Source organism: Ovis aries, chromosome 9 (assembly GCF_016772045.2).
Source record: "Ovis aries strain OAR_USU_Benz2616 breed Rambouillet chromosome 9, ARS-UI_Ramb_v3.0, whole genome shotgun sequence".
NCBI lineage: Eukaryota > Metazoa > Chordata > Mammalia > Artiodactyla > Bovidae > Ovis > Ovis aries.
Window position 1 is genome coordinate 83,508,035 of NC_056062.1, and position 23,963 is coordinate 83,531,997.

The 23,963-nt window shown below is 37.7% G+C and overlaps 1 protein-coding gene across 1 annotated transcript in view; it reads left to right on the plus strand.

The window, feature by feature from the left end:
- The window catches only part of LOC105610887 (bcl-2-like protein 1), a 38,453-nt gene extending 15,356 nt beyond the window's left edge, over window positions 1-23,097 (plus strand). Inside the window, 3 exon segments of the mRNA XM_060393514.1 lie at window positions 11,847-11,947; window positions 16,001-16,952; window positions 16,954-23,097. Coding sequence (XP_060249497.1) covers window positions 16,533-16,952; window positions 16,954-17,544 — 1,011 coding nt within the window. The 5' untranslated portion in view covers window positions 11,847-11,947; window positions 16,001-16,532 and the 3' untranslated portion in view covers window positions 17,545-23,097.
- Window positions 23,098-23,963: the final 866 nt, after the last annotated feature.

Consider the following 23,963-nt stretch of genomic DNA (forward strand, 5'->3'; position numbering starts at 1 on the left):
TCTTTAATCCATTTTGAATTTATTTTTGTGTGTGATGTTAGGTAGTGTTCTAATTTCATTCTTTTACATGTACTGTCCAGTTTTCCTAGCACCTCTTATTGAAGAGATTGTCTTTTTTACACTGTATATTCTTGCTTCCTTTGTCACAGATTAGGTGACCATAGGTGCATGAATTCATCTCTGGGCTTGCTGTCTTGTACCATTGGTCTATATTTCTGTTTTTGTGTGAGAACCATACTGTCTTGTTTACTGTAGCTTTGTTTACTGTAGTTTGAAGTTGAGGGCTTGCTCCTCCAGGTCGGTTTTCCTTTCTCAAGATTACTTTGGCTATTTGGAGTCTTTTGTGTTTCCATACAAATTGTAAAATTTTTAGTTCTGCTTCTGTGAAGAATGTCATTGTAATTTGATAGAAATTGCATTGAATCTGTAGATTGCATTGGGTAGTATATTCATTTTCACTATATTCATTTTTCTAATCTAAGAACATGGTATATTTCTCCATTTGCCTATATCCTTTTTGTTTATTTCATCAGTGTTTTATAGTTTTCTGAGTACAGGTCCTATACTTCCTTAGGTAGGTTTATTCCTAGGTATTTTATTCTTTTTGTTGCATTTATACATGGAATTATTTTCTTAATTTCTCTTTCTGCTTATTTCATTGTTAGTGTATAGGAATGCAAGACATTTCTGTCATTAAATTTGTATCCGCCAACTTTGCCAAATTCATTGATTAGGTCTAGTAATTTTCTGGTGTCATCTTTAGGATTTTCTATGTGTAGCAACATGTCATCTGTAAACAGTGACAGTTTGACTTCTTTTCCAACTTGTATTTGTTTTACTTTTTTTTCTTGCTGATTGCTGTACTGAGGACTTTCAAAACTATGTTGAATAAGAATGGTGAGTGTGAACATCCTTGTCTTGTTCCTGTTCTTAAGGCAAATGGTTTCAGTTTTTCATCATCGAGTATGATGTTTGATGTAAGCTTGTCATATATGATATTTATTATGTTAAAGTAAGTTCCCTTGATGCCCATTTTCTGGAGAGTATCATAAATGGATATTGAATTTTGTCAAAAAGATTTTTCTGTATCTATTGAGATGATCATACAGTTTTTATTCTTTATTTGTTAATATGGTGTATCACATTAATTGATTTGCATGTGTTGAAGAATCTTTGTATTCCTGAGATAAACATGACTTGATCATGGTGTGTGATCCTTTTAATGTGTTGTTAGATTCTGAATGCTAGTATTTTGTTGAGGATTTTTACATCTATATTCATCAGTGATATTTGTCTATGATTTTCTTTTTTTATGATGGCTTTGGTTTTGGTATCAGGGTGATGGTGACCTTATAGAAAGAATTTGAGAGTGTTCTACCCTCTGAAATTTTTTGAAAGAGTTTGAGAAGGATAGGTGTTAGTTCTCTAAATGTTTGATAGAATTAGTATGTGAGGTATATGGTCCTAGACTTTTGTTTGTTGGAAGATTTTTATTCACAGTTTCAATTTCTTTACTTCTGATTGGTATGTTTATATTTTCCAGTTCTCCTGGTTTGGTCTTGGAAGAATTTGTTCATATCTGAGAATCTGTTCATTACTTCCAGGTTGTTTCTCCTTGGTCATTCAGTTCAGTTCAGTCGCTCAGTCATGTCTGACTCTTTGTGACCCCATGAATCGCAGCACGCTAGGCCTCCTTGTCCATCACCATCTCCCGGAGTTCACTCAGACTCACATCCATTGAGTCCGTGATGCTATCCAGCCATCTCATCCTTGGTCGTCCCCTTCTCCTTCTGCCTCCAATCCCTCCCAGCATCAGAGTCTTTTCCAATGAGTCAACTCTTTGCATGAGGTGGCCAAAGTACTGGAGTTTCAACTTTAGCATCAGTCCTTCCAAAGAAATCCCAGGGCTGATCTGCTTCAGAATGGACTGGTTGGATCTCCTTGCAGTCCAAGGGAGTCTCAAGAGCCTTCTCCAACACCACAGTTCAAAAGCATCAATTCTTCGGCTCTCAGCCTTCTTCACAGTCCAACTCTCACATCCATACATGAACACAGGAAAAACCATAGCCTTGACTAGACGGACCTTAGTCGGCAAAGTAATGTCTCTGCTTTTGAATATACTTTAGAACTAACACCCAGAAAAGATGTCCTTTTCATTATAGGGGACTGGAATGCAAAAGTAGGAAGTCAAGAAACACCTGGAGTAACAGGCAAATTTGGCCTTGGAATGCAGACTGAAGCAGGGCAAAGACTAATAGAGTTTTGCCGAGAAAATGCACTGGTCATAGCAAACACCCTCTTCCAACAACACAAGAGAAGACTCTACACATGGACATCACCAGATGGTCAACACCAAAATCAGATTGATTATATTATTTGCAGTCAAAAATGGAGAAGCTCTATACAGTCAACAAAAACAAGACCAGGAGCTGACTGTGGCTCAGATCATGAACTCCTTATTACCAAATTCAGACTCAAATTGAAGAAAGTAGGGAAAACCACTAGACCATTCAGGTATGACCTAAATCAAATCCCTTATGATTATACAGTGGAAGTGAGAAATAGATTTAAGGGCCTAGATCTGATAGATAGAGTGCCTGATGAACTATGGACTGAGGTTCTTGACATTGTACAGGAGACAGGGATCAAGACCATCCCCATGGAAAAGAAATGCAAAAAAGCAAAATGGCTGTCTGGGAGGCCTTACAAATAGCTGTGGAAAGAAGAGAGGTGAAAAGCAAAGGAGAAAAGGAAAGATATAAGCATCTGAATGCAGAGTTCCAAAGAATAGCAAGGAGAGATAAGAAAGCCTTCTTCAGTGATCAATGCAAAGAAACAGGAAAACAACAGAATGGGAAAGACTAGAGATCTCTTCAAGAAAATTAGAGATACCAAGGGAACATTTCATGCAAAGATGGGCTTGATAAAGGACAGAAATTGTATGGACCTAACAAGCAGAAGATATTAAGAAGAGGTGGCAAGAATACACAGAAGAACTGTACAAAAAAGATCTTCACGACCCAGATAATCATGATAATGTGATCACTAATCTAGAGCCAGACATTTTGGAATGTGAAGTCAAGTGGGCCTTAGAAAGCATCACTATGAACAAAGCTAGTGGAGGTGATGGAATTCCAGTTGAGCTGTTTCAAATCCTGAAAGATGATGCTGTGAAAGTGCTGCACTCAATATGCCAGCAATTGTGGAAAACTCAGCAGTGGCCACAGGACTGGAAAAGGTCAGTTTTCATTTCAATTCCAAAGAAAGGCAATGCCAAAGAATGCTCAAACTACCGCACAATTGCACTCATCTCACATGCTAGTAAAGTAATGCTCAAAATTCTCCAAGCCAGGCTTCAGCAATACGTGAACTGTGGACTCCCTGATGTTCAAGCTGGTTTTAGAAAAGGCAGAGGAACCAGAGATCAAATTGCCAACATCCACTGGATCATGGAAAAAGCAAGAGAGTTCCAGAAAAACATCTACTTCTGCTTTATTGACTATGCCAAAGCCTTTGACTGTGTGGATCACAATCAACTGTGGAAAATTCTGAAAGAGATGGGAATATCAGACCACCTGACCTGCCTCTTGAGAAATCTGTATGCAGGTCAGGAAGCAACAGTTAGAACTGGACATGGAACAACAGACTGGTTCCAAATAGGAAAAGGAGTACATCAAGGTTGTATATTGTCACCCTGCTTATTTAACTTCTATGCAGAGCACATCATGAGAAACGCTGGACTGGAAGAAGCACAAGTTGGAATCAAGATTGCCGGGAGAAATATCAATAACCTCAGATATGCAGATGATACCACCCTTATGGCAGAAAGTGAAGAGGAGCTAAAAAGCCTCTTGATGAAAGTGAAAGAGGAGAGTGAAAAAGTTGGCTTAAAGCTCAACATTCAGAAAAGGAAGATGATGGCATCTGGTCCCATCACTTCATAGGAAATAGATGGGGAAACAGTAGAAACAGTGTCAGACTTTATTTTTTGGTCTCCAAAATCACTGCATGACTGCAGCCATGAAATGAAAAGATGCTTACTCCTTGGAAGAAAAGTTATGAGCAACCTAGATAGTATATTCCAAAGCAGAGACGTTACTTTGCCAACCAAGGTCCTTGGTCAGTAGCATTTGTCTTATGTATTGAGGTGCTCCTATGTTGAGTGCATAAATATTTATAATTGCTATATCTTCTTCTTGGATTAATCCCTTTATTATTATGTAGTGTCCTTTCTTATCTCTTGTAGTAACAGTTTTTATTTTAAGGTCTATTTTGTCTCATATGAGTACTCCTACTCCCGTTTTTAAAAAATATTTCCTTTTGCATGGTATAACTTTTTCCATTCCCTCACTTTCAGTCTGTATATGTTTGTAGGGTTGAAGTGCGTCTCTTGTAGGGAGCATATACATGGATCTTATTTTTGTATCCATTCAGTCAGTCTGTGTCTTTTGGTTGGGGTATTTAATCCACTTACATTGACGATAATTGTCGATATGTATGTTCCTATGAGGGGCTTCCCAGGTAGGGCTAGTGGTGAAGATCCTGCCTGCCAATGCAGGAAACATAAATGATGCAGGTTCCTTCCCTGGTTCAGGACCATCGCCTGGAGGAGGGCAGGACAACCCACTCCAGTATTCTTGCCTGGAGAATCCCACGGAGAGAGGAGCATGGTGGGCTACAATCTCAGGGGTCACAAAAGAGTTGGACACAACTGAAGTGACTTAACATATATTTCTATTTTCATTTTGTTAGCTGGTAATTTTCTTAATCGTTTTGAGTTTGTTTTTGTTGGTCTTTCTCATTGTGTTTCCTGTCTAGAGCAGTTCCTTTAGCATTTGTTATAATGCTGGTTTGGAGATGTTGAATTCTCTTAGCTTTTGCTTGTCTGTAAATCTTCTGATTTCTCCATCAAATCTGAATGAAATCCTTGCTTTCAGCACTTCCACCGTTTGTGCCTGGGCTTGATTCCTGGTCAGGGATCTAAGATCCTGCAAGGTATGTGGCACAGCCAGATTTTTTTTTTAAAGCAACAGATTTCTGTACGTTAACCTTGTATTCTGCAACTTTATTGAATTTGTTTATTGGTTCTAATAGTTTTTTAGTGGATACTTTAGGGTTTCCTATATGCAATATCGTGTCATTTGCAAATAGTGACAGTTTTGCTTCTTCCCTTCCAGTTCGGATGCATTTTGTTTATTTTTCTTGATTATTACCGTGACTAGGAGTTTCAGTACTATGTTGAGTAAAAGTGGTGAGAGTGGTCATCCTTGTCTTATTCCTGAACTTCAAGGAAATTCTTTCTGCTTTTCTCCATTGAATATGGTGTTAGCTGTGGTCTAGTCATATATAGCCTTTATTGTGTTGAGGTATGTTCCCTTTACATCTTATTTTGTTGAGCGTTTTTATCATGAATGGGTGTTGAGTTTTGTCAAATGCTTTTTCTGTATCTATTGAGATGATCATGCATTTTCTTATCCCTCCTTTTGTTAATGTGAAGTATCACAATGATTTATTTGCACATATTGAATCATTCTTATATCCATGGAAGAAATCAAACTTGATCATGGTGTATGGACCTATTTATATGTTATTGATTTTGATTTGCTTTTATTTTGTTGAGAGTTTTTGTATTTGCATTCATCAGGGATATTGGCCTATAATTTTCTTTCTTTCTCTTTTTGTAGTATCTGGTTTTAATATCAGAAGAAATTTAGGAATTTTCTCGGCTATTCATTTTTCTAGAATAGTTTGAGAGATGTATATAATAACTATTCCTTTTATGTTTGGTAGAATTCCCCTGAATGGTCCTGGGCTTTTAATTGTTGGGAGTTTTTGATCACTGATTCAATTCCAATACTAGTAACTGATCTTTTCAGATTAGCTATTTCTTCCTGATTCAGTCTCAGAAGATTGCATGTTTCTAGGAATCTATCCATTTCCTCTAGATTGTCCAGTTTGTTGACATATTTTGTCCAGTTTGTTTGCAGGATTCTCTTATGATTTCTTTGATACATTTGTAACTCCTCCTTTTTCATTTCTTATTTTGTTTATTTTGTTCCTTCTCCTCCCCCCTTTTTAAATGAGTCTGGGTAATGGCTTATCAATTTTTTTTTTAATCTTTAAAAAAAACCCAGTTCTTGGCTTCATTGATCTGTTGTCTGCTGACTTTGGTATTTTCTTGTTCTTCTTTTTCTAATTCCTTTAGATGATAGGTTAAATGCTTTGTTTGAAATTTTTCTTGTTTTATGAGATAGCCTGTATTGGTATAAACATCTCTCAGAATTAATTTTGCTGCCTCCCATAGATTTTTTTTGAAGGTTATGGCTTTATTCTAATTGGTCTCAAGGTATTTATTGATTTCTTTTTTATTTCTTCATTGACCTATTGGTTTTTTATTGATTTTTATTGAGTTCATTGGTTTTTCATTAGTATGTTATTTATTCCCATTTTTCTTCTTGTAATTGATTTCTAACTTCACACCATTGTGGTCAAAAACATGCCTTAAATAATTTCCCTCTTAAATTTGTTGAAACATTCCATGTGCATTTGCAAAGAATATGTATTCTGCTCATATTAGATGGAATGTCATGTGTTAGGGAATGTTTAACAGGAGGATTCCTACGTGCTGTTTCACATAAATTCTCTGTTCCTTATTAGTTCTTACAACGAGTAGTGCTGTGCGCAGCTTTCAGGACTGAGATCATGAGAAATGGTATCTGCTTGGATTCCTTTCAGTAACTCCCTTCAGTGACTCTTTTCAATATCAGCGACCTTGCATGTATTAGACTATCCATATTGTGACTATTGATAAAATTTCATCCTGTGTAATAGCTGAGTAATCATCTTACTAAAGATATATAAGCCTGCATTTCTGCTAATAAAATACCTTTGCTCCATCAGAGCTTAGGTTCCCGTGTCTTTTTTGTTTCTCTCTCTCCACCAACCCCCGCCCCGACCCCCGCCCCCGGCTAATTCTCTGGAGCTTAGAAACCCGTCGTCGTGCTCACTCTCCTGCCCGGACTTCTAAGACTCTCTTGAGAAGGCACTCTGTGCCTTCACCCCCTCGAGAGGGTGCCCTGTGCCTTCGTGAACGATGCAAGCCCTGTGTCAAGGGCTTTATTGGTTCTCTGCATAAACTAGGGAATATCAGCCTCTTTCTCTGTTTCACTTTCTTATCGTCGACTCCTAACCACCAGGTTCTGGTCTATTAAAGGACCCCAACAATCCTGTAGATATCTACTAAGTCTAACTGGTATAATATGTCTTTTAAGGGCAGCGGTTTTTTAAAAAAATTGATTTTCTTTCAGCTAATGTGTCCATTGATATAAGTAGGGTGTTAAAGTCCCCTATTACTATTGTGTTATTGTTCATTTCTCCCTTCATGTCTATTCGTATTTCTGCATATGTTTATGAACATTATATCCTCTTCTTGTGTTGTTCTCTTTATCATTATATAATGCCCTTTGTCTTTTATTATAGACTTTGTTTTAAAATCTGTTTTGTTTGATATGAGTATTGCTACTCAGCTTTCTCTTTGTTTCCATTTGGGTGGAATATTTTTTTCTATTCCCTCACTTTTGATCTGTGTGTATCTTGTACGCGATGTATAGATGAATCCTAGATTTTCATCCAGTCAGCCACCGCATTTCCTTTCATTAGGCATTTAGTCCACTGACACTTAAAGTGATTATTGATAGGTATACACTTATTGCCATTTTGCTATGTGTGTTCTGATTGTTAATAGTTTTTCCTCTTTTCTTTTTTCTTCTTTTAGTCCCTTGTTTTGTGATTTAATGCTTTTCTTTATGTTACATTTGCATTCCTTTCTTGCTAGTTTTGTATATCTATTGTAGGTTTTATGATTTGTGTTTACATGTTGACCTATGACTATTTCTATTTAATACTGGTGGTCATTTAAGTTTAAACACATTCTAAAAGCTCTACGTTTCAGTTCCCCTACAATGTTTTATGTTTTTGATGTCGTATTTTACATCTTCATGTCTATCCCTTAACTGTTTATTGCTGTTTATTTGACAGCTTTTGTCTTTGAACCTTTGTACTAGCTAATTTAAATGGTTGATCCACAGTCTTTATCAGCAGGATATTCTCTTTTCTATAATTTCTTATTTCTTGTTGTAGCCTTTTCTTTCCTCTTAAAAAGAATAACCCTTAACACTTCTTTAAGACTTGTTTACTATTGATGGACTCTTTTAGTTTTTGCTTCTTTGAGAAGTTCTTTATCTCCTCTTTAGTTCTGAATGATGACCTTGCTGGATAGAGTATTCTAGGTTTCTGGTTAACTTTTGCTTTTAAGTACTTATATAATGCCACCCCCTTCTGTCCTGCAAAGATTCTCCTGAAAAACTTAGCTGATAGCCTTTAGGGTTCCCTTGTATATAACTCTTTTCTTTTTCCTTTTGCTGCCTTTTACTTTTTTTTTTTTTTTTTAATTTTTAGTTTTGCCATTTCAATTACGATGTCTTGGTATGATTCTCTTTTTGTTCATCTTGTTTGAGACTCTGTGCTTACCGGACCTGGATATCTGTTTCCTTCTTCAGGTTCAGGAAGTTTTAAGCCATAATTTCATCAAATACCTTTTTAAACCATTTCTCTCTCCTTTTTTTCTGAGGTTCCTATGGTGTGGCTGTTAGTATGCTTGATATTTTCTCAGAGGTCCCTTAAACTACCTTCATTTTTGAAAATATGTTTTTCTTCTTGCTGCTCTGACTGGGTGATTTCTTTATTTTGTCTTTCAGATTGTTTATGTGTTCTTCTCTATCACCTAATCTGCTGTTAATTCCCTTTAGTTGTATTTTTCATTTCAGTTATTGCATTTTTTAGCCCTGACTAGTTCTTTAAAAATAATTTTTTTTCCTAGTTCTTTGTTCAAATTCTCATTGTGTTCATCTGTTCTTTTCTCCAGTTCAGCTTATTATTACTTTGAGCTCTTTTTGTTGTTGTTGTTGTTGTAAATTATTTCTGTTTCATCAGGATTTTTTTCAGGGTGTTTTTCATTTCTTTCATTTTAAACATATTCCTCTGTCTTCTAATTTTGTTTAACTTTATCTCTATGAAATTAGGTGAGTCAGTTACCTTACTTGGCCTTGAAGGCATGTCCTTGTATGGGAACATCCCTATGCAGTCCATCTGTGCCCAGTAGCTTTGGTCAGAGAATTGGAACTAAGCAAGCAGGGGTCATGTCTTCCCCAGGATGTGCTGGCAGCCACCACTTTGGTGGGAAGTAGGACTGGAGATGGAGTGGTTAGAGCCAGGTGAAGGTTGAAGTTTTTCCCATGATTAGTGGCTGTCATTGCCATATCAGGGCTTGGGGCAGGGCCCACAGGGCTGGAATAGGAGTTTTGAAGGAGCTGCGTTTCTCTCAGATGTGATGGTAGTCTTTGGTTTGGGATGTGGTCTGAGCCTGAGAATGTGGGGTGCACTTCTGTGTTGATTTCACTTTTCTTTTTGGTATGAGATCCCTGGTTAGTTTCTCTGTGTGAGCTGGAGGGGTCAGTGTCAACAATGAGCTGGACTGAAAGTGAAAGTGAAAGTGAAGTCATTCAGTCATGTCCGACTCTTTGTGACCCCATGGACTGTAGCCTACCAGGCTCCTCCCTCCATGTGATTCTCCAGGCAAGAGTACTGGAGTGGGTTGCCATTTCCTTCTCCAGGGGATCTTCCCAACCCAGGGATCGAACCCAGTTCTCCCGCGTTCCAGGCAGACACTTTCACCTCTGAGCCACCAGGGATGGGGATGTGTGCTATGGGGATGGTGGTCTCTGCTCTGCAGTTAGCCTTATTCCCTTTCGGTAGCGTGTGATCAGCAGGCACGTGCTGGCAATGGCTGTCTCCACGCTGATTAGAGGCAGGGCCAGTGGGCAAGCTGGCTCCATTTCCTCCAAGTTTGCACACTTTTGTTGGCTATAGCCATCTCCCTCTCGGTAGGGAGCAGTGTTGGAGCAAGAGGTACTGCAGCAGGAGCCCAGTATGGGTGGGGGGAGTGCTCTGGGGTGGCCTTGGCATGGGGAGAGCCCCAGGCAATTTTCAATCTGCTGCCTCAGCACTGTGATTGTGAGTAAGCAAGTCTGTAGGCATGCTCTTTAAGAGTGGAGTCTCAGTTTCTTACAGCCCTCTGATAAGCTTCAGTGGTTTTTAGACCAGTTAAGGGGCTTCACCTTCATGGGGTCAGACCCCAGGGTTGGCATGTCTAACATGTAGCTACTCCTGCTGCTAAGTCGCTTCAGTCATGTCCGACTCTGTGTGACCCCAGGGACGGCAGCCCACCAGGATCCCCTGTCCCTGTGAGTCTCCAGACAAGAATACTGGAGTGGGTTGCCATTTCCTTCTCCAGTGCATTAAAGTGAAAAGTGAAAGTGAAGTCACTCAGTCGTTTCCGACTCTTAGCAACCCCATGGTCTGCAGCCTACCAGGCTCCTCCATCCATGGGATTTTCCAGGCAAGAGTACTGGGGTGGGGTGCTCAAACTCCTTATTCCCCCAGGGAGGATCCCTGAGTCTGGAATACCCTCTCTTCTCTGTCCCCTGCTAGGGGTGCAGGTCCTGACCAGATTGCTTTTCCTCCCTTCCTACCAGACTACATGTGGATCTTTCTTTATAACCCTGGTTGTAGAAGAGTTGTTCTGCGAGTTCTCAGGTCAATTTCAGCAAGAGTAATTCTATATGTAGTAGTGGTTTTGATGTGTTCTGAGGGAAGGTGAGTCCAGCATTATCCTGATCTGCTAGCTTGATCTCTCTCTTTTGGTAAATATTCCTTTTCTATTGACTAGAGTGTTAGATGGTACATATATATACATATATATATGTATATATATATATGTGTATGTATGTGTGTGTGTGTGAATGTGTGTGTTTATGGTAATTATTTTATATAAAACTTCAGCCAATAAGAAAGAAATATATATTTATTTCTATTACTATAAAAATACAATAAGCCAATTTTTAATGGGATTGTACTATATGGGCTATTTTGTAAATTGTTTAAAAAATGTTGACTGTGTACTTGAAAATCTTTTTAATAACAGAATATACACCTAGCTCATTCTATCTAGTGGTTATATAGAACTCCATGGTATGAATGTTTCATTATGCATTAACTATTAACCTATTGTTGGATATTTAGGTTCAGTTCAGTTCAGTTGCTCAGTCGTGTCCAACTCTTTGCGACCCCATGAACTCCAGCATGCCAGGCCTCTCTGTCCATCACCATCTCCTGGAGTTTACTCAAACTCATGTCCATTGAGTCGGTGATGCCATCCAACCATCTCATCCTCTGTCATCCTCTTCTCCCGTCTTCAACCTTTCCCAGCATCAAGGTCTTTTCAAATGAGTCAGCTCTTTGCATGAGGTGGCCTGTCAGGGAACGTTTAATTTTAAGGAATCCTATATATTTTCTGTTTCTTAAAGGCCCTCTGTTCCTTATCAGTTCTTGGAAAACAGGAACGAGCAGAGCTGCCCGCAGTTCTCAGGACTGAGGTCATGAGGCAGAATGCATACATGGATTCCTTTCAGTAACCTTTTACTTTTCTGTAAAACTACTTAGTCATGTTCCTATTCGCAATACATGGATTGTCTTCTGGCCCTGTGACGATTGTTATTCCCCTAGTTACTGTTGATATGGTCCTATGACTATTGTTATTCCCTTTATTACTGTTGTTACGCATCTGGTTTTGGTGTTTTTTACTCAACTTTATTTTTCTGCCTAAAGCTTCCTTGTATAACAATATATAAGCACACACTGCCATGAATAAAGTACCCTTGTTCCACTAGAGATTTGGGTCCCCCGCATCCTTTTTTCTTCGCCTTCTTTTCATCGACTCCTGTCCCCAGGTCCTGGTCTGTCAAGAAGACCATAACAAGTGGCACCCGAACAGGGACCTGGAATATGCCCTTGGCAAGTGGACGGAGTGACTATGGACCTACTGAGGTCGGTAAGTGCGGGGTTATGGGACAAACGACTGGAAAGCCCCACCACTTTTCTGCTTTGCTTCATTATTTATTTAAAGTTCAAGGACTTTTGGTTTCACATCAGTAAATAGAGGCTTGTCTCCAAATGGTAATTGAACATAATCCCTGGTTCTCTGATGAAAGCAATTTTGATTTTAAGATTTGGAACTGGGTTAGAGAGAATGTTAAACAAGCCACAAGAAGGGGAAAAAATATTCCAATAGATTTCTGGTCCTTATGAGCCCTCATTAAAGCCATGATTTTGCCTTTTCAAGGAAATTCTAGCCCCCCTGATATTCGACAACAGGCAGAACACTTGTTACATGAATATGAATTAGATGATAAAACTTTACAAAAGGCCCAATTAAAACAACATAAAATATTTCAGAATTATCCCACCAGCTCTGCTCTGGCTGCCACAAGTGTTCCTCCTCCTCTTGCAATGGACTCAAAACTGAAAGTCCTCTTAACTCAAGGACAAAATGACTCTGCCAATGACTTTTCTGAGGCCATTTTGACACTAAAGCTGGCAATACTTTTTAAAATGACAATGATAAGCCTTTAACACACACTCACATTTGTAAGAAAAAACTTTCTACTCATTCTCCTTCACGACAAAAGCTTTATGGGTTACTAGACTGGGACATGGAAAATGGGTTCTTTCTAGCCTTCACCACGTCACACCTGCCTTTAGCTGAACAAAACCTTGCCAAATATAAACTCCGAATAATTGAGCCACCCAACTCTGACAAAGATGGTCCATATTTTGAGCCCAACCTATGGATGTGGATAAACCCCAACACTGTATTTCCCCCTGGAAAGTTAGAAGTCAATAAAACCTGAAGACAACTACACAAAAATATTTCAAGGACATAATGAAGCCCATGCTGATTTTTTAAGCTAGATTGGAAGTTGCTATTTCCTGTAATGTTATAGGAGAAGAAGCCAAAATGCAGCTAGAAAAACTGCTTGCTTATAAAAATGCAAACTAAAAATGTTAAAGAGCTATCACTCCAATTCATGAGACTGAGACTATTATTGATTATTTGAAGGCTTGTAGCAATTTAGGATCAGAACTTCAAAAAATGAAAATGTTAGCTGAGACAATGGTTGATGCCTTTAAAAAGGGAAATGAAGGATGTTTTGCATATGGGGATAAGACCCATTTAAAACAGAGATTGTCCTAAAAAATACACAGAAAAAATTAAAACTATTAAAAAGCCTCCAGGAGTTTGCCCTCGTTGCCGTAAGGGGATACATTGGGCCAGATAATGTCAATCTAAATATGATATTGAAGGGAAGCCTATTTTGGGAAACTCCAAGCTGGGGACTCCCCAGGTCCCCATCAACAAAATCCAGGGGCAAACTGCATCTTTTCCTTCAAACCCTCAACATCCGGCAGTGCTGCTGTGAATATACCAGCCTTAAATGATTTTCACCTTTTTCCTCAAGTATTCCCTTCTAGAATACCTACTAGACTTTTTGGACCCCTATCCCCACAAACCTTCAGTCTTTTACTTGGCTGATCTAGTTGGACTTCTAAAGGAGTTACTGTTCACCCTGAAGTAATTGATTCAGATTATAAGGGAAAAAATTCAAATTATGATGTCATCTCAGATACTATGGCAATTCAAAAAGGGGGACAAAACTGCTCAAATACTTCTTTTACCTTAAATTTCTATTAACTCCTCTGATAACATACAGACAGGTGGATTTGACAATACAGATCAAAAACAATCCTTACGGACATCAGTAGTATCTGAATATGTATGACCAAATATAAATATCAAAATTAATGGCAAAAAATTTTTTGATCTTCTTGATACTGGATCTGATATCACTATTATCTGCAAACACTTATGGCCCAAATCTTGGCCTATACAGAGAAGTTCTTGCCAAATTGCAGGAGTTTCTCAAACCAAAGTACAAGAGGTTTATCAAGGTGTCCAAATATATCCATGTGAGGGACCATAAGGCCAGCCTGCAACATTATGACCTTATGTGATAGATGCACCGCTTAATTTAATAGGAAGAGATTTACTTATGCAATGGCAAGCTGAAATATGTATTCCACGTTTTTCCTAGGGGCCACTGCTCACAATGGTGCAATTATTAAAATAACTTGGAAAAGTGACAAGCCTATTTGGAGAGAGCAATGGCCCCTTGCAAAAGAGAAACTAGAGGCTACTAAGGAACTTGTCAATACACAATTGAAATTAAAACACATTGAGGAATCTTATTCCCCTTGGAATTTTCCCATTTTTGTAATTAAAAAAATCTGACAAATGGCATCTCTTAACAGACCTTCAAAAAGTTAATGCATCTATGAAACCTATGGGTACACTGCAACCAGGCATTCCATCACCTACCACTATTCCTCAAAACTGGCATATTATTATAGATTTACAGGATTGCTTTTTTGCTATACCTTTACACCCTCTAGACTGAGAAAGGTTTGCCTTCTCTCTTCCTTTTCCTAATCATATTGGGCCTCATAAATGATATCAATGAACTGTATTGCCTCAAGGAATAATGAATTCTCCCACCATGTGTTAATATTATGTAGCCAAAGCCCTTGAACCTGTGTGAAAACAATTTCCTGACTTTCTTGTTATTCATTATATGGATGATATATTGTTTTCAGCTCCATCTGTTTTAGAAACTCAACATATGTTTGACATAGCTCAACGATGTTTAGAAGACTCTGGATTAATTATTGCCCCTGAAAAAATTCAAACCTCTACACCTTACCATTACTTAGGATCTATTGTTAATAGACAACATATTACTCCCCAACTAACACAAATTTGTGTTGATAAATTATCAACCTTGAATGATTTTCAAAAACTTTTAGGTGCTATAAACTGGATTAGACCCTCTTTAGGCATTGCAAATGATCGACTGACTAATTTATTTAATACTTTGAAAGGAGATCCTGATTTAAATATCCCTCATTCACTTTCACAAGAGGTACAAGAGGAACTCTGTTTAGTACAAAATAAATTACAAAAACAGTTTCTTACTCATATTAGACTTGAATTACCTCTGAAGTTGTTTGTACTCCCTTCTCTCCATTCCCCCATAGGACTTCTTGCCCAACAAGAACACTCAATAGAATGGATCTATACCCATTTTAGAGGGACCAAGTCACTTACACCCTATCTTGATTTGATTGCTCTAATAATTATCAATGGGAGAAATAGAACTAAGACTTTAATTGGCTCTGATCCTCACAAAATTATATTACCTATTAATAAAGCTTAATTTGAAAATGCATTAGAAACTTCTACCAATTTTCAAATAGCCTTCTTAGACTATTTTGGAGAGATTTCATTTTATTATCCTTATAATAAACTTTGAAATTTCTTCAAAAATACTAAATTTATTATCTCTCGCATTGTTACAACACAGCCTATACCTCAAACTGATGTTTTCTATATAGATGGGACCAAAAAACGCTAAAGCCTCATTTTGGTCTTTCAAAGAATATAAAGTCTTTAATACTAAATTCCATTCTGCCCAACAAAATGAATTATATGCTCTTATTCAAGTTATTCACCTACATCCTTACCCTATTAATATAATTTCTGACCCCTCAAATTCAGTTTTTGTATTAAAAAATATAGAAACTTCTACCACAAATTCTAATCAGTTATTATTCAACAACTTTTTCTTGAATTACAGTCCATTATTAGGGACCACACTTCCCCCATTTCACACACTGAAACTACAAATAAAAAAAGTTAAAAAGGAGGACTACACAGGAACAATTCTATCTTCCCTATCCAGAGCAGACTTTACTAGATTCTAACGTAAGATATCCTTTAAACCTATAACTATTGTTAATACAGCTTTATTTGTTTTAAATTTTTAAAACTTACCACAAGGAGTTATCTTGAAATAAGCAGAAAAACATTTCTAGGAATTGTAAGACACTTCTCTTCCTCTGCCCATTTGGTATTAAGATGGGCTAACTAAACAATTGAAATCTGGGAAATTAATCTTACAGGGAAAAGGGTATGCTTGTATTTCTCCAGGTAGATCCAATGAAAATCAACTGGCTTCCTCTTTGGAAGATCTGCCCCAGAAGATCCTCCAGCATTCCAAATAAAAAAGAAACGACAAAATTCCCGAGAAAAATTCCAAACAAGCCATGGTGATTCTAAAAATCTCCAAGAAGCACCGCCCTCAACATCATCGACCTTATGATCTCCTTGCTGCTGCTGCTGCTGCTGCTAAGTCGCTTCAGTCGTGTCCGACTCTGTGCGACCCCATAGATGGCAGCCCACCAGGCTCCCCCATCCCTGGGATTCTCCAGGCAAGAATACTGGAGTGGGTTGCCATGTCCTTCTCCAATGCATGAAAGTGAAAAGTGAAAGTGAAGTCGCTCAGTCGTGTCTGACTCTCAGCGACCCCATGGACTGCAGCCCACCAGGCTCCTCCATCCATGGAATTTTCCAGGCAAGAGTACTGGAGTGGGGTGCCATTGCCTTCTCCGATGATCTCCTTACTTAGGGATAAACAAAAACCCTTACTAATCAAGATAAAAATCTGGTTTCTCAACAGAGAATGCCTTGGAATCCAGAAAATATTTTTGTTGTTATGCTTGCTTTGCTTGCTTTTGCTTCCCCCACTCAAGCTGAATTAATCATACTTATTGGACCTATATACCTAACCCCCTTTTTCACTACAGGTATTTTAGACAACAGACTGGTGGAACCCATCCTTATTATAAAAATATCTCAGAGCAACTGGGAACTAGTGGTTGACTTTCTCTCTTACAAGCTTTCCCAGAGAGGATACAGCAATGCCATCAATGGCAACCCATCCTGGCACCTGGCAGGTAGCCCTGCAGTGAATGGAGCCACTGGCCACAGCAGAAGCTTGGACGCCAGGGAAGTGATCCCCATGGCAACAGTAAAGCAAGCCCTGAGGGAGGCAGGCAATGAGTTTGAACTGAGGTACCAATAGACATTCAGTGACCTGAATGTCCCAGCTTCACATCACCCTAGGGACAGCATATCAGAGCTTTGAACAGGTAGTGTGTGAGCTCTTCCTGGACGGGGTGAACTGGGGTCACATTGTGGCCTTTTTCTCCTTCAGTGGGGCATTAAGCATGGAAAGCACAGACAAGGAGATGCAGGTATTGGTGAGTCAGCTCACAACTTGGATGGCCACTTACCTAAATGGCCACCTAGAGCCTTGGATCCAGGAGAACAGCGGCTGGGACACTTTTGTGGAACTCTACAGAAACAATACAGCAACCGAGAGCCAAAAGGGCCAAGAGTGTTTCAACCGCTGGTCCCTGATGGGCATGACTGTGCTTGTATGGTTCTGCTGGGCTTGCTCTTCAACTCATAGTAACTGTTCCTTTCATTATAGTCATTCGTATTTTATACAAGCTAATGTTCCTCTTCCTTTTGTTATAGCTATAGAGAACTTACAGTTTAATAAGACTCTATGTTTTGTGACTTGTATAGATTACAAATTATATACTTGTCTTAATTCCTCTGTTTCTTTGAAAAATGAATCCCTGGAAAGAGGGTCCCATGTCAGGACTTGCCTCCCAGCTGCTCACTAACTTACTCCAGCGATCTAAATGATTCACTGGATGGTTAATTCTTGGTATTTTGGGATTAGTAGCCATTTGCACCACTGCTGCTGTCGCAGACATTGCTTTACAAACCTCAGTTCAAACACATAATTTTATTCAAAATTAGACCAGAGATGCTCATACTATGTGGGCCACTCAGGCTCAGATAGATGAGGAAGTTCAAGATGAAATACAGAAACTAAAATCAGCCATCAAATGGGTTGGAGATTGATTAATAGATTTACAGAAGCAAATAATACTAAAATGTGATTGGAATTCGGCTCAATTTTGTATTATCCCTGTTCAATTCGACTATAGTGCTTATGACTGGGAGCAAATCAAATTTCATTTGCAAGACATACACGATATGCTTCCCTAAATGTAGTTATTACAAAAAGAAATCTTCAAAACCTTCTCTGAAAGTCTGCCCTCTTCGAATAATTTGGAAACTTTAGCTGAACAGCTAGCTGATCAATTATCTGGGCTAGACCCTTAAGGATGGTTCCAAAGTATTGCTCATAGTATTGGGTCTGGTGCTGTAACATTGGTAATTGTCCTGGTAATTATATTTGTTGTATACCGATGCCTTTCAACAAAAATTGCTCAAACTAAACAAACTCAATTGGTCAGGGCCTTTTTCACAACAATAATAAAAAGGGGGTATTTTCAGGGAACGTTTAATTTTAAGGAATCCTATATGTTTTCTGTTTCTTGAGGGCCCTCTGTTCCTTATCAGTTCCTGGAAAACAGGAACAAGCAGAGCTGCCCGCAGTTCTCAGGACTGAGGTCATGAGGCAGAATGCATACATGGATTCCTTTTAGTAACCATTTACTTTCCTGTAAAACTACTAGTCATACTACCTTACTTGCAATACATGGATTGTCTTTTGGCTCTGTGACGATTGTTATTCCCCTAGTTACTGTTGTTATGGCCCTATGACTATTGTTATTCCCTTAGTTAATGTTGTTACGCGTCTGGTTTCGGTGTTTTTTACTTAACTTTATTTTTCTGCCTAAAGCTTCCTTGTATAGCAATATATAAGCACACACTGCCAGGAATAAAGTACCGTTGTTCCACTAGAGACTTGGGTCCCTCGCATCCTTCTTTTCTTCACCTTCTTCTCGTTGACTCCTGTCCCCACGTCCCAGTCTGTCAAGAATACCATAACAGTGGCCAATGTATTGGAGTTTCAGCTTCAACATCAGTCCTTCCAATGAATATTCAGGACTGATTTCCTTCAGGATAGACTGGTTGCATCTCCTTGCAGTCCAAGGGACTCTCAAGAGACTTCTCCAACACCACAGTTCAAAAGCATCAATTCTTCGGTGCTCAGCTTTTTTGTAGTTCAACTCTCACATCCATACATGACCACTGGAAAAACCATAGCCTTGACTAGACAGACTTTTGTTGGCAAAGTAACGTCTCTGCTTTTGAATATGCTGTCGAGGTTGGTCATAACTTTTCTTTCAAAGAGTAAGCGTCTTTTAATTTCATGGCTGCAGTCACCATCTGCAGTGATTGTGGAGCCCCCCAAAATAAAGTCTGCCACTGTTTCCGCTGTTTCCCCATCTATTTCTCATGAAGTGATGGGACTGGATGCCTTGATCTTAGTTTTCTGAATGTTGAGCTTTAAGTCAACTTTTTTACTCTCCTCTTTCACTTAACATCAAGAGGCTTAGTTCTTCTTTACTTTCTGCCATAAGGGTGGTGTCATCTGCATATCTGAGGTGATTGATATTTCTCCCGGCAATCTTGATTCCAGCTTGTGCTTTATCCAGCCCAGCATTTCTCATGATGTATTCTGCATATCAGTTAAATAGGCAGGGTGACAATATACAGCCTTGACGTACTCCTTTTCCTATTTGGAACCAGTCTGTTGTTCCATGTCCAGTTCTAACTGTTGCTTCTTGACCTGCATACAGATTTCTCAAGAGGCAGGTCAGGTGGTCTGGTATTCCCATCTCTTTCAGAATTTTCCACAGTTTATTGTGATCCACACAGTCAAAGTCTTTGGCATAGTGAATAAAGCAGAAGTAGATGTTTTTCTGGAACTCTCTTGCTGTTTTGATGATCCAGTAGATGTTGGCAATTTGATCTCTGGTTCCTCTGCCTTTTCTAAAACCAGCTTGAACATCTGGCAGTTCAAGGTTCATGTATTATTAAAGCCTGGCTTGGAGAATTTGAGCATTACTTTACTAGCATGTGGAATGAGTGCAACTGTGTGGTAGTTTGAGCATTCTTTGGCCTTGCCTCTCTTTGGGATTGGAATGAAAACTGACTTTTTCCAGTCCTGTGGCCACTGCTGAGTTTTCCACATTTACTGGCATATTGAGTGTGACAGTTTCACAGCATCATCTTTTAGGATTTGAAATAGCTCAACTGGAATTCCATCACCTCCACTAGCTTTGTTTGTAGTGATGCTTCCTAAGGCTCACTTGACGTCACATTCCAGGATGTCTAGCTCTAGGTGAATGATCACACCATTGTGATTATCTGGGTCATGAAGATCTTTTTTGTATTCTTGCCACTTCTTCTTATTTAGGTTATCTACCTTTTTTTTTTTGCTATTACAAACAATACTGAAGTGCCCACCTTATATTGTCTTGTCAATATGCATACTGCATGCAATTTTAAAGGAAAATTCCTAGAAGTGAACTTCTGGGTTTAAAAGGTTAAAGGGTTAATAGATTAAAGTGCTAAATTATCCTCTAAAAGGATTTGTCAATTTCTGTTCAACATTATGTGAAAACAGTATTACTTTCTCTACACCTTTGCCTTTACTGAATACTATTCATCCTTTAAATTTTTGCTAATAGTGAATGTGCTTTCTCATTGTTTTAATTTGCATTTCTGTGAACAGCAGTGAAGCTGAGCCTCATGTATATATATATTTGTCCTTTTAAAAACATTTCATTTGGAAATAATTTCAAAACTGCAAACACAAAAACAGTACAAGGGAAGTATGCACACACTCTTTACCAGGTTCATTTTGCTTTATTATTTGCTCTCTCCATGTATGTTTACATGGGTATTTACATGTGTGGTGCATGTATGCTCATGTATGCATGTGGACATACTTTTTTGCTGACCTATTTGAAGGTTGCATATATTATAATAGTTTGAGGTATCTCCATGTATATCCTAAAAATAGGAATATTTTTTTACATAACTATAATGAAGTTATCAAATTCAAAAATTAGCATTAATACAATACCTTAATCTATCATTCATATTCCAGTTTTGTCCACTGACCTAATAATATCCCTGATAGGAGTCTTTTCACTCCAGTAAAAGATCGAGTCCAGGATAAGGTGTGGCATTTAATTGTCATGTTTCTTTAGCTTTCTTTGATATAGAACATTTCTACAACCTTTCTTTGTCTTTTATGACATTAATATTTTGTAAGAATGTAATCCCTTGTGCCCCACTTTCTTAGTAGAATGTTTATCACTTTGTGCTTGTCAGATGTTTCCTAATAACGGACTGAGGTTATGCATTCTTGGCAAAAATACTGCATAGCTGATGGTGTGCTCTTCTCAGGGTATCACGTCTAGGGCACGGCTTGTCCATCTCTTCCTTATTGGTTACGATAATAGCCACATGTCAAGTGTTCAACATGCATCCCTTGTTTGTTAAGTACTGGATTCAAAGATGAATAAGATAATCCCTTTGCCAAGGAGATTACAGTCTAGGCAGGAAGCAGAAATATAAACAGAAAAAATGTGTTGAATGTAATAGAGACATGAACAATGGAGTAATTAAATCTACCTTTAGGAATAACTCTGGCCAGGGAAGCTTCACAAAGATGAGTTACTTAAGAACAGGAACTATCCCTATGAATGTTTGTTTCCTTGATAGCATCTTTCCTTGAACTTGTTATATAAATATTGAGTAAGTTAATGAAAAAAATCTATGTACCTCAAAATAAAACTGTCAGAGTATGGTGCAAAATATGATTTTATTTCTCTTTGTAGTTCACTATCCATTATAGAATTGAATGTTTTACACACTGAATAAATTTATTTACATGCTGAGAGAAAATGTTCATAGTAAATAATGTGTAAAAAATGTTGTTTATAAATTTACGATATAAGCTTTTCTAATATAGTTTTATAGCCAGTTAGAGACTTTGATTACAAACTTGAAATATGTACAGAATCATAGATCTTGATGCAGAAAAGAATTTCAAGAGTGCATTCATTCTGATCTCTTCTCTTGAGGCAAGGTCAATTATACACATCAAACCACGGGGCTCAGAGAAATTTAATGCTTTGACAAGGTTAAAGTTGTACAGTTATCAAGGAGTCTATAGTCCAGATCTAATGCCAGGCATGTTCCTGGCAATAATTGGTGCTTAATCCATATTTGCAGAGTGAATAATTCTTTCTTCCTAGTGTATTGTGTTATCTACTATTCATACTGAACTTTTAGGAATCCCTGTGATTGCAGCTTTTACGTGTGGTCTCCAAGAGTCACAGCTAATCCTTCAGGTCATGTCCTAAAGTTACAAGTTCTATTGCTGTGAACTGATACTGTGGTCTAATAGAAATACAAAATGAGACATGTTTGTAATTATGAGTCTTGGAGTAGCTACATTAAAGAAGTAAAAGAGAGAATAAAGTAAATTTTCATAATATATTTTATTTAATGAATATACACAAAGTTTTACATTTTGATGTGTAAATAATATAAAAATTATTGAGATATCTTACATTTTTTCTTTATAATTTCTTAGAAAAGCAGTGTGTATTTTGCAACCCAATCTGGTTACTGTGTAGCCCAATAACAACAGGATGGAGTGTGTGTTGGACAATGCAGACCTTTTAAAACATGACCTTTGGTAATCTACTTTATGCTTTGCATTGCTTAATGACAGATGCCAAAGGACAAATGTCCCAATTGAGGGTTTCTTCTGCCACTAGACCTGACTGTGGCATAGTCTCAGGATTGTGAGCACAGATCTTAATATAGTTCTTTCACAGAACTGCAGGAGCTTAGAAAGGGACAACGCTATATAGTAGTACTTTGCTAAAAACATACACACAGGACCATTTGTTTCTCATGCTTATGGGAGCAGCAGCTAGTTGTGATGTTTTTAGAATTAGACTATGAATAATGTGTTTATCTAAATTGTTCTCCATGTTCCTTTTAAAGATTAAGACATCACAGCATCAAGATAAAATTGCTTGCTCCTAGATTTGAGGGGAGGAAAAGAAGGTAGCTTTGATGAAAATTTGACACTCAGATTTTAAATTCTTTATTTTATATGTTGATAGTGAACATTTTTCTTTGCTATTATTAGAGACAGAAACCTTTGTAGAAGATAATATTTCAAATTAGTGGGTAAAGGTAAATGGACTTAATATACAATCTTGATATAACTGAGCATACATCTGTAGAACTGTAAAATAACAAAGTTGGGTCCCAACTTTTCCTCTATGTCAGTCAGGTGTTTTGGTTCATGCTGTTGGTGGAGTGCAAGATTGGAGGGCAATGTCAATTTATTTATTTATTGTTTTTAAATAAATTATTTGCTTTTATTTTTGGCTGCTCTGGGTCTTCATTGTGTGCATTCCAGGATTTCTCTAGTTGTGGTTACCAGTCATATGAGGTAGGCATTATTATTCTCATTAGCTTCTTTAACATGGATTAGGACACTTCAGAGAAAGGTTCAGTAATTTGACTAAGATCACACAGCTAGTACGTGGTAGGCAGTCTGATCTAAAAATATAGGTTCTTTATCAGTATTAATTAGTACCTTGATATATTTGGGAGGTCATAAATTTTCTTTTTTTAATCTTTTGGCTGTGCTGTGCAGTATATGGGATTTTATTTCTTCAACCAGGGATTGAACCCACACCCTGTGCATTGGAAGAGTGGAGTCTTAACTCCTGGACTTCCAGAGAAGTTCCAGATTTTCTATATCCTTCCCTTTTCAACATACAATAATTTTTTCTTTTAAAGAAAATAATTTTATTCAAAGATAATGAATCTCTTTACAGCCAGGGGGCAGCAAATGATTGCTTTTGAACCAAGTGTAGGGCAAGTGAAAAAATGCAGATAGATTTTTAAACTGCTTAACGGTAGTTAATAAGCCTCAAAATAAGAAAATGAAAGTCTTCCCTGGGCTTTTCTTTATGCTTTTAGAAAAAGTTACTTTCATGTTCAAGGAATATTTAAAAATATTACTTTGAGTTCATAAATTTATACAGACTATTATCATCTTGATCTGAATCTTGATCTAAATATCAGTATCTCTAATATTTTTCCACTTTGATTTTATATTTTAAATGCCAGAATATGTCTATTCATTACAAATATTGTAATTGCTGCTTTCATAAGAGAGTGAAATAAAATTAGAAATGGAATTTCAATTTATGTATACAAGATATTTTTTAAAGATTCA